Below are 10,918 nucleotides of genomic sequence, written 5' to 3'. Positions count from 1 at the left end.
ACTTTGAATCAGGTTACTGGCCATAATGTTTGTTTTACTGTAAAGCTACAGCTCTTTGAATCAGGTTACTTGCCATAATGTTTGTTTTACTGTAAAGCTACAGCACTTTGAATCAGGTTACTGGCCATAATGTTTGTTTTACTGTAAAGCTATGGCTCTTTGAATCAGGTTACTGGCCATCAGCAGCATTAATCTTAGAAAAACAGGAAATGATGTTTTCTTTTGTGTGTTTTCTGTGAACTCAGGGTAATTCCAATACCGTTCTAAGTGTGTGTGTGTGTGTGTGTGTGTGTGTGTGTGTGTGTGTGTGTGTGTGTCAGAAGAACATACAACAGAAACTGAATGTTGAACTGAACCTACAACCTTTATTGGACAGGAACAAAGCTGTGAGCGGTTATTGGAGGACAACGCTCTCCTCTGAGTGGGGAATAGAGAAACACACAGAGACAAAGAGAGAGGGACAGAGGAGAGAGAGACAAGAAGAAAGGACAGAGGAGAGAGAGAACAAGGTAATGAAGGGGAGAGAAGGAAGAAAAGAGAGGGGTGGAGAAACAGGGAGGAGGGAGGGGATGGACAGCACTCTGTTTGCGTCACACCTCTACAGCCAGGTCCTGAAGGGAAAGAGAGGTCTCCACTCCACAGGACTCCACAGCTCTCTAATAGGCTTTACACACTCCTGGGCCTTTCCTGGGGATGTCCTGGGGTTCTTCTGGGGATGTCCTGGGGTTATCCTGGACCTCTCCTGGGGATGTCCTGGGCCTCTCCTGGGGATGTCCTGGGCCTCTCCTGGGGATGTCCTGGGGTTCTCCTGGCCCTCTCCTGGGGATGTCCTGGGCCTCTCCTGGGGATGTCCTGGGGTTCTCCTGGGGATGTCCTGGGGTTCACTTGGGAATACCCTGGACTACCCCACTGTGAAAAGCCTGTGTCCCACAGAGTGACGCAAGGTCATGCAAGGTCATGGAAGGGGATTACTCAGTTAACACTCAGCTGGAGGTATATTTTGCTGGCTGTCTGGCTGTCTGGCTGGCTGTGTGTGTGTGTGTGTGTGTGTGTGTGTGTGTGTGTGTGTGTGCGTGCGTGCGTGCGTGCGTGCGTGCGTGCGTGCGTGCGTGCGTGTGGTGCGTGTCCAAATCCCACCCCACCAGGACCTGTTATAGCCAGATTCAGAGGGAGGAGGAACAGAGGGATGGAGAGAGATTGACAGAGGGAACATAACATGAGCAATCTGTCGTTCAGAGAAGAGGGGAGGAGATAGAAAAAGTGTAGAAAGAAAGGAGGGGGCTGAGAGAGCAGGAGTGAGGGAAGGAAGGTGGTGCTTCAGTGTGTAGGTGGGCTGGTCATTACCCTAATTTCATACCCCAATATCTATACTACAGATGTCCAGGGAGAGAGAGAACGAGGGAAGAAGTGAGACAACGAGGGAAGTAACTCTCTTGCACATTGCGTCGGACAGATATGATAATGCAGTGGGCAATGAGTACACACACACACATCGGACATTAAGTAAATTAACCTGGCCAATTACTGTAATAACTATAGGTGGCGTGTGTTCTGACAATAATAATAATACAGCCTTACACACCGTTACACACTGGGGAGAGTTAGCTACAGAGCACAACACAATCTGAGAGAGGGAGGACAGGAGGGGGAAGGAGGAGAGGAGAGAGTCAGCTACAGAGCACAACACTATCTGAGAGAGGGAGGACAGGAGGGGGAAGGAGGAGAGGAGAGAGTCAGCTACAGAGCACAACGCAATCTAAGAAAGGGAGGACAGGAGGCGGAAGGAGGGAGGACAGGTGGGGGAAGGAGGAGAGGAGAGAAGGAGGAGAGGAGAGCGGGGGAAGGAGGGAAGGACAGGAGGGGGAAGGAGGTGAGGAGAGAGAGGAATGAGGGGCAAGAAGGAGAGGAGAGAGGGGTAAGGAGGAGAGGACAGGAGGGGGAAGGAGGGGAGGAGAGAGGGGGAAGGAGGAAAGGGCAGGAGGTGGAAGGAGGGGAGGACATGAGGAGGAAGGAGGAGAGGAGAGAGGGAGAAGGAGGGGAGGACAGGAGGGGGAAGGAGGGGAGGAGAGAGGGAGGAAAGGAAGAGAGGAGAGAGGGAGAAGGAGGGGAGGACAGGAGGGGGAAGGAGGGGAGGAGATAGGGAGGAAAGGAAGAGAGGACAGAGTGAGACACTGTCTTACTCTGATAATGAGAATCACAGTGATGACAGAAATGAACATTTATGCAAACATTCATAACACACAATAGCTTATGTTTCATGAGAAAACATCCTTATTCCAACAATACATATCATCTGTCAGTTCTATATTCGACCACCCAATTTTGTGCAATCATGGCTCAACTGTAAAAGGAGGGAATTTCCTCCATCTTGGCTCAACCCAATCTCAGTTTCCCAGGAACTGAATCTAAACTCATCCCCTTGCAACTGTACCCGATGGCACAAGCTGCTATTATCCCAATAGAGCTGTATATGCAGACATCCTACACCTTTATCTTTCTCTAAGGTTGAATCCCAAATCACCCCATTCGCCTGGCCCCTCGGCACTCCATTTGCGCGTTCACACGAGCCTCCGCCATTTGCACAAGTGTACTAAAGCTGAGGGAGTGAAAATTGGGTGTAGGGGCTAATTAGATCCTCCTATAGCCACTTCGACCTAGCCAGCACGGATGCAGGCTTCAGAGCGAAGTGCTATCCCAACACTCACTGCTATATGTCTGAAGTTAGCACAATTGAATTGTAAAAAACGGAGAGGCGTGTCTAATTATATACCACGTGCATGTGTTTATGTCTGATTCAGAGACTGGTCCCGGTGGGTTTATTGATCCCATCGCCACTCTCTGGAAGTCACCCTCGGAGCTTCGTCAACAACACGTGACAACGGAGGGAGTTGGTATTGGCAAGGGGGCGGTTTGGGATTCACTATAACTACTTCATCTCATTCCATCTAACTCTCTGTCAATATCCCTCTCTCTCTTTCATCTCTCTCCTTCACGATCTGTCTCTTCTACTCATATAGTGTTAGCGTGCACGTCACAGGCTGTGTAGTACAGGTAATATCACATTCTTGTTTAAAAGCGTAGAGAATCATACAACAAACCACTGCACCCTACCTTTCTCTCAGGAAGACACAGAGAAATCGCAATAACATTATATTCAAAGCTATACTGTGGTACACTGCTATGCTATGGTAAAATATACTGTACTGTACTATCAGTTGGCTTAATAACAGAAGTGGCTTGGAAAAACAATTGCCTTTACATTTTTCTGATTGGTTGACACAGTTTCCAATCAAGGTTCTGTTACTGAAGCATTAAGTTCTGTACCAGTTAAGGTGCAACAATATACTCTCAGTAAGCTTGCACAGTCAGCTTGGAATGAAGAGCATTGATTGGCTGGCGTAGCGTTCTACAGGATGTCAAACAATTTAGAGATTGTCCTCTCTCCCTGATCACTCAGAGGGAGAGAGGAGAGGCATAACTCCACCTTCCTCTGGGAAAAAGGGAAGAGTTGTCCATCCATTTATCCCTCCTCTGGAAAAAAAAACGATCTTTAATACGATGTTGGTGTTAAGTTTAGTTCTTCAGTTCAGAACAGTTCAGTTGAAAGGCTATAAAGGTTAACAGGTGTGGCTCCTGTCCAATATAGTTCCACAGACTTAATAAAACCCACTTCCCCTGCTGGGCAGGTCCCTCCCTCCTGCCCCTGTCCTGCTGTGCTGATTGGGTCGGGGCGGTGTCCATCGATGCTGCTGGGAACCTGGTTGGTCAGCCATTGGTGTTGGTGATGGTCTTGGCAGTGTAGTTCTGGAACAGTGGCTGGAGGAACATCCCGACGGTTCCGGACACACACACAATTATAAAGATCCACAGGAAGAGACGGTCGATCACCATGGCAACATACTTCCAGTCCTCGCTCACCTGAAGAGGGTGTAGGCAGAGGTTTACATAAGTACAGTTCTTACTAAAAGTATTCACACCTTTGACTTTTTCCACTTATTGTTGTGTTACAAGATAGGATTCAAATGGATTGAATTGTAATTTTTTTGTGAACGATCTACACAAAATACTCTAATGTCAAAGTGGAAGAACAATTGTAACATTTGTAAAAAAATCTATGAAAAATAAAACACTAATATACAGTATCTTGTTTACATAAGTAGTGTAATGACCCTGGGTTTATAAGAGCGGATATCGACTATGCTGCTTGAGCATGCTTTTGGGACACAGTCGACAGCGCGCTGGACTTCAGGCTAGAAAGTCACCATTGGCCTTATGGTAAAATCCCTGAGAGGTTTCCTTCCTCTCTGGCAACTGAGTTAGGAAGGACGCCTGTATCTTTGTAGTGACTGGATGTATTGATACACCATCCAAAGTGTAATTAATAACTTTACCATGCTCAAAGGGATATTATTTTTACCCATCTACCCTTCTTTGTGAGGTATTTGGAAACCTCCCTGGTGTTTGTGGTTGAATCTGTTTTATATTTACTACTCGACTGACGGACCTTACAGATGATTGTATGTGTGGGGTACAGAGATGAGGTAGTCATTCAAAAATCACTATTATTGCACACAGAGTGAGTCCATGCAACTTATTATGTGACTTGTTAAGCAAATGTTAACTCCTGAACTTGTTTAGGCTTGCCATAACAAAGATGTTGAATACCTATTGACTCAAGACCTTTCAGCTTTTCATTTTTAATGAATTAGTCAAACATAATTCCACTTTGACATTATGGGGTATTGTGTGTAAGCCAGTGACAACACAACATCTCAATTCAATCCATTTGAAATGTAGGCTGCAACACAACAACATGTGGAAGAAGTCACGGGGTGAATACACAGCTCTCTTTTCTCCTCTTCCTCTATCACTTGTCTCTCTCACTTTCTCGCTCCTTCCCTCCCCCTCACCCATTAAAGGGGGGTGAGAGGCGGGGTTGAAAGGTTAATGTGAGTGGAGACTGGATTCCACCACAGAGCTCTGATGAGGTTTGACACTGAAAGAGGGTGAGGAGGAGAAGAGAGGTGAGGGGAGAGAAAAAGAGAGACCAGACGTAGGGGAACAAGGGATGGATGAGTACTGCAGGGAAGGAGAGGGAGGAAGAGAAGAGAGGAGAGGGGAGAGAAAGAGACCGGGTATTGGGGAATAAGGGGTGGATGAGTACTGCAGGGAAGGAGAGGGAGGAGGAGAAGAGAGGAGAGGGGAGAAAAAGAGACCGGGTATAGGGGAATAAGGGATGGATGAGTACTGCAGGGAAGGAGAGGGAGGAGGAGAGAAGGGAGGTGGAGAGAGAAAGAGACCGGGTATAGGGGAATAAGGGATGGATGAGTACTGCAGGGAAGGAGAGGGAGGAGGAGAGAAGGGAGGTGGAGAGAGACTGGATTCCACCACAGAGCTCTGATGAGGTTTGACACTGAAAGAGGGTGAGGAGGAGAAGAGAGGTGAGGGGAGAGAAAAAGAGAGACCAGACGTAGGGGAACAAGGGATGGATGAGTACTGCAGGGAAGGAGAGGGAGGAAGAGAAGAGAGGAGAGGGGAGAGAAAGAGACCGGGTATTGGGGAATAAGGGGTGGATGAGTACTGCAGGGAAGGAGAGGGAGGAGGAGAAGAGAGGAGAGGGGAGAAAAAGAGACCGGGTATAGGGGAATAAGGGATGGATGAGTACTGCAGGGAAGGAGAGGGAGGAGGAGAGAAGGGAGGTGGAGAGAGAAAGAGACCGGGTATAGGGGAATAAGGGATGGATGAGTACTGCAGGGAAGGAGAGGGAGGAGGAGAGAAGGGAGGTGGAGAGAGAAAGAGACCGGGTATAGGGGAATAAGGGGTGGATGAGTACTGCAGGGAAGGAGAGGGAAGAGGAGAAGAGAGGAGAGGGGAGAGAAAGAGAATGGGTATAGGGGAATAAGGGGTGGATGAGTACTGCAGGGAAGGAGACGGAGGAGGAGAGAAGGGAGGTGGAGAGAGAACGAGACCGGGTGTAGGGGAATAAGGGATGGATGAGTACTGCAGGGAAGGGGATAGAGGAGGAGAAGAGAGGAGAGGTGGAGAGAGAAAGAGACCGGGTATAGGGGAATAAGGGGTGGATGAGTACTGCAGGGAAGGAGAGGGAGGAGGAGAGAAGGGAGGTGGAGAGAGAAAGAGACCGGGTATAGGGGAATAAGGGATGGATGAGTACTGCAGGGAAGGAGAGGGAGGAGGAGAGAAGGGAGGTGGAGAGAGAAAGAGACCGGGTATAGGGGAATAAGGGGTGGATGAGTACTGCAGGGAAGGAGAGGGAGGAGGAGAAGAGAGGAGAGGGGAGAGAAAGAGACCGGGTATAGGGGAATAAGGGATGGATGAGTACTGCAGGGAAGGAGAGGGAGGAGGAGAGAAGGGAGGTGGAGAGAGAAAGAGACCGGGTATAGGGGAATAAGGGGTGGATGAGTACTGCAGGGAAGGAGAGGGAGGAGGAGAAGAGAGGAGAGGGGAGAGAAAGAGACCGGGTATAGGGGAATAAGGGGTGGATGAGTACTGCAGGGAAGGAGAGGGAGGAGGAGAAGAGAGGAGAGGGGAGAGAAAGAGAATGGGTATAGGGGAATAAGGGGTGGATGAGTACTGCAGGGAAGGAGACGGAGGAGGAGAGAAGGGAGGTGGAGAGAGAAAGAGACCGGGTGTAGGGGAATAAGGGATGGATGAGTACTGCAGGGAAGGGGATAGAGGAGGAGAAGAGAGGAGAGGTGGAGAGAGAAAGAGACCTGGTATAGGGGAATAAGGGATGGATGAGTACTGCAGGGAAGGAGAGGGAGGAGGAGAGAGAAGGGAGGGGTGATGATGACTTGAAGAGGACAGGAGGGAGGACCTGAAGTGAAAGAAGGATCAGGTGGGTCTTAAAAGTGGTCAGCATGGAGACGGACGGTAACCATGGAGATGATGAGTCACGCTGATGGACAGAATTACAAGGACTGTTTATTCACTATGTCAGGGTCTCTCATTCCAGGAGAATGTTCTTTCCTCCCTTTCCATGCCTTCAGGCATCCCTGCCCACTGAAGGAAAAATCCCCCCCCCCCTGTCGTTCATCCCCCTCTCTTTCTACTCCTCTACTCCTACGTTGGGAGAGCCCTGTTTTATTCACTCACAATGCTGATATCATACAGTAGCTAAGATTAAAACTGTGTTAAATATTCAGAGCAGAACAAGTGTAGCCCATGAATTCATAACCATTCACCCATAGTTATTCTCCCTAGAATGTAGCAGTAGGTGGTAGCTATTCATAGGTTGCACCCCCGTCACTCGGTCGCGTCATGCCATTGTTATGAACGTTCTCAAGCCGCCCTCCACCATAGTGGTGCCCAAAAGTCGTGATAAGCCCAGTCATTCTGAACAGAGGCTATTGACTGTTTATTCTAAATTACACTATAGTGGACTGGAAATATGATTATATTGCTAAAGTGGGCAAATATTTAGTAGGACACAACTTTGACATCATTATCATGTCATCAAATGTACTTCAAACAGACGGCAATGAAGTCATTAGCTAGCAATGCTAACGTTAGCTAGTTGAAATCCAGTGGCCTCCCCTCAATCTTAGCTAGCTAGCTAACGTTACACTGCATCTAAAGTCAATCTGGCAACATCAAAATGATGACAAAAGGTTTCCCTATAATTATATACCTCCTTTTGAATGTCAGTGTATTTCCAAGCCACTGTAATACACTTTGGATGAAACCTTCATCAGCGCTTATTGACAATGCATTGAGTAGAGTGCTAGGCATCAGTCCTAAAACGAATGTTCAAAACAATACCGTCTCGAAACAGGCCTATCTGCTCTGAATAAGTGTAGATATATGGCCTTCTAGACCGAGTGTAAGTAACATTCTATGATGTGTATGGCAGAACAGGGTCAAGACATCAGATATATAATGTGATATATAGATGTAGTGAACGGTGAATACGTGGGGGATTTCTACGTGACTCACGCTCTGGTCGTCGTCTTCAGTCTTCATGTGGTTGGCGATGAAGCGGACCCCGTCGACAGCCTCCTCCAACCCAGGGCAGGCTTGTCCTAGCACGGCCTGGGTCAGGGCTGGGCCCCCTCCTACCTGTTTCCCCCTGGGCCGGTTCCCCTGCCCCCCCTCCCTGTCTTCCCTCAGCCCGTTCAGCCCCTCCATCGACCCTCCTCCCCCCGCGCCCCCTCCCAGCTCCCCTACAAACTGTTTCACCGATGCCCGGTTCACGTAACACGTACAGGGGTCGTTGTTATCCGTGCCACCCCCTCCGCCCCCCAGCCCCAGGCCCACCATCAGCCCCCCGGCAGAGCCCCCATCCCTGCCCCCCTCCCTCTGCTCCTGGCCCCTCCGTCGCTGGCGCAGCTTTTGACGCTCGCAGCTGTTCTGGGGCTGGCGCATGAAGAGCAGCGCAGGCAATTTGTTGAGGAACACCAGCTTGACCCAGGGGGGCATGGTGTGTGTGGTGGGTGAGCGGTGGTGCACGTTGAGAACACACACACTGGTGACAATAGAGAAGGTCACCAGGACCATGGTGAACATCAGGTACTTCCCGACCAGAGGAACGTCCAGGGAGGTGGGGGGGACGATCTTAGAGATCAGCAGGAGGAACACAGTGAGGGCCAGCAGGACAGAGATACACAGGGTCATCTTCTCTCCACAGTCAGAGGGCAGATAGAACACTAAGATAGCCAGAGAGGTGATGAGGACACAGGGGATGATGAGGTTGATGGTGTAGAACAGAGGTTTCCTGCGGATGATGAAGTCATAAGTGATGTCTACGTAGGTGGGGTCGGCAGGATTCTCGTTGCGGCGCCCCGGCAGGGCGATGATGTCCCACTCTCCGCTGGGTGTGAAGTCGTCCATGCTGGCCACGTCGGACCTCAGGATCAGGTCGATCTCTGTGCGGTCGTAGGTCCAGGAGCGGAACCTCATGGTGCAGTTCTGCTGGTCGAAGGGGAAGTGTTTGACCTCGATCTTACAGGCTGACTTGTAGATGGCTGGAGGCAGCCAGAAGATACTGCCGTCATGGGAGACCACCGCGTTGGAGTAGAAGGAGACCTCGTACATTCCGTCAGCACTAAGGAAGGAGGGGTGGAAAGAGAGAGAACGTTAGACTATTGGAAGGATTTTAGATATTAAAATACAGTATATAAAATGCATGCCCTTTTAAATCGATAACATCTTTGAAAACAAATTAGTAATACATACAGATTAAAATGAGCAGAAAAGAGCGAGACAGTTTCTCCTATAAATGGGTGTAAATGTAACTTCAGCTCTCTGTGTGTCTCATTAGATTTCCTCCAGTCTCACTACAGATCCTTTATCACACAGCCTCAGCCACATCTCACACAGACAGGACTGGGTGACAGGGGCAGGACAGGTAAGACTCTACTGTTACAGACAGCCAGGTAAGATGACCACAGAAGATATCTCTCACACACACACACACACACACACACATTCTGACTACAGAAAGATGGAGAAGGTCAGACAGACGAGGGTGTGATGCGTATCAGGACTGCAAAGTAACACACGACTCCTTATATAAACATGCTGGTCACTGCTCAGGTGAACATCATCCTTCCTTAACCTGGACACAGCTAGGACAATTCAAGAGAACTCAGGTAGAGAACAGGTCAAATCCCTCGGGTAGAGAACAGGTCAAATCCCTTGGGTAGAGAACAGGTCAAATCCCTCAGGTAGGGAACAGCGTCAAATCCCTCAGGTAGAGAACAGGTCAAATCCCTCGGGTAGAGAACAGGTCAAATCCCTTGGGTAGAGAACAGGTCAAATCCCTCGGGTAGAGAACAGGTCAAATCCCTCGGGTAGAGAGGGGTCAAATCCCTCGGGTAGAGAGGGGTCAAATCCCTCGGGTAGAGAGGGGTCAAATCCCTCGGGTAGAGAGGGGTCAAATCCCCTCGGGTAGAGAGGGGTCAAATCCCTCGGGTAGAGAACGGGTCAAATCCCTCGGGTAGAGAACGGGTCAAATCCCTCGGGTAGAGAACGGGTCAAATCCCTCGGGTAGAGAACAGGTCAAATCCCTCAGGTAGAGAACAGGTCAAATCCCTCGGGTAGAGAACGGGTCAAATCCCTCGGGTAGAGAACGGGTCAAATCCCTCGGGTAGAGAACGGGTCAAATCCCTCGGGTAGAGAACAGGTCAAATCCCTCAGGTAGAGAACAGGTCAAATCCCTCAGGTAGAGAACAGGTCAAATCCCTCGGGTAGAGAACGGGTCAAATCCCTCGGGTAGAGAACGGGTCAAATCCCTCGGGTAGAGAACAGGTCAAATGCCTCAGGTAGGGAAGGGGTCAAATGCCTCAGGTAGGGAAGGGGTCAAATGCCTCAGGTAGGGAAGGGGTCAAATACCTCAGGTAGGGAAGGGGTCAAATGCCTCAGGTAGGGAATGGGTCAAATGCCTCAGGTAGGGAAGGGGTCCAGGTAGGGAAGGGGTCAACTACCTCAGGTAGGGAAGGGGTCAAATACCTCAGGTAGGGAAGGGGTCCAGGTCCAGGTAGGGAAGGGGTCAAATGCCTCAGGTAGGGAAGGGGTCAAATGCCTCGGGTAGGGAAGGGGTCAAGTACCTCAGGTAGGGAAGGGGTCAAATGCCTCAGGTAGGGAATGGGTCAAATGCCTCAGGTAGGGAAGGGGTCCAGGTAGGGAAGGGGTCAACTACCTCAGGTAGGGAAGGGGTCAAATACCTCAGGTAGGGAAGGGGTCCAGGTCCAGGTAGGGAAGGGGTCAAATGCCTCAGGTAGGGAAGGGGTCAAATGCCTCGGGTAGGGAAGGGGTCAAGTACCTCAGATAGGGAAGGGGTCAAATGCCTCAGGTAGGGAAGGGGTCAAATGCCTCAGGTAGGGAATGGGTCAAATGCCTCAGGTAGGGAAGGGGTCCAGGTAGGGAAGGGGTCAACTACCTCAGGTAGGGAAGGGGTCAA

The 10,918-nt window shown here is 49.8% G+C and overlaps 1 protein-coding gene across 1 annotated transcript in view; it reads right to left on the bottom strand.

Annotated features, from left to right (window-relative positions):
- Positions 1–345: 345 nt before the first annotated feature.
- Positions 346–10,918, bottom strand: part of chrnb2 (cholinergic receptor, nicotinic, beta 2) — a 41,713-nt gene continuing 31,140 nt past the window's right edge. The window contains exons 5-6 of the mRNA XM_021621651.3: positions 7,954–9,061; positions 346–3,918 (exon numbers count right to left, since the gene is read on the bottom strand). Of these exons, the coding sequence (XP_021477326.3) occupies positions 3,766–3,918; positions 7,954–9,061 (1,261 nt within the window). The 3' untranslated portion in view covers positions 346–3,765. The remainder of the gene's footprint in view (positions 3,919–7,953; positions 9,062–10,918) is intronic.

This window comes from Oncorhynchus mykiss, chromosome 2 (genome assembly GCF_057628025.1).
Source record: "Oncorhynchus mykiss isolate SJ-2025 chromosome 2, ASM5762802v1, whole genome shotgun sequence".
Classification (NCBI taxonomy): domain Eukaryota; kingdom Metazoa; phylum Chordata; class Actinopteri; order Salmoniformes; family Salmonidae; genus Oncorhynchus; species Oncorhynchus mykiss.
The sequence above is the reverse complement of the archived record's forward strand: the minus strand, read 5'-3'. Positions and strand labels throughout refer to the sequence as shown.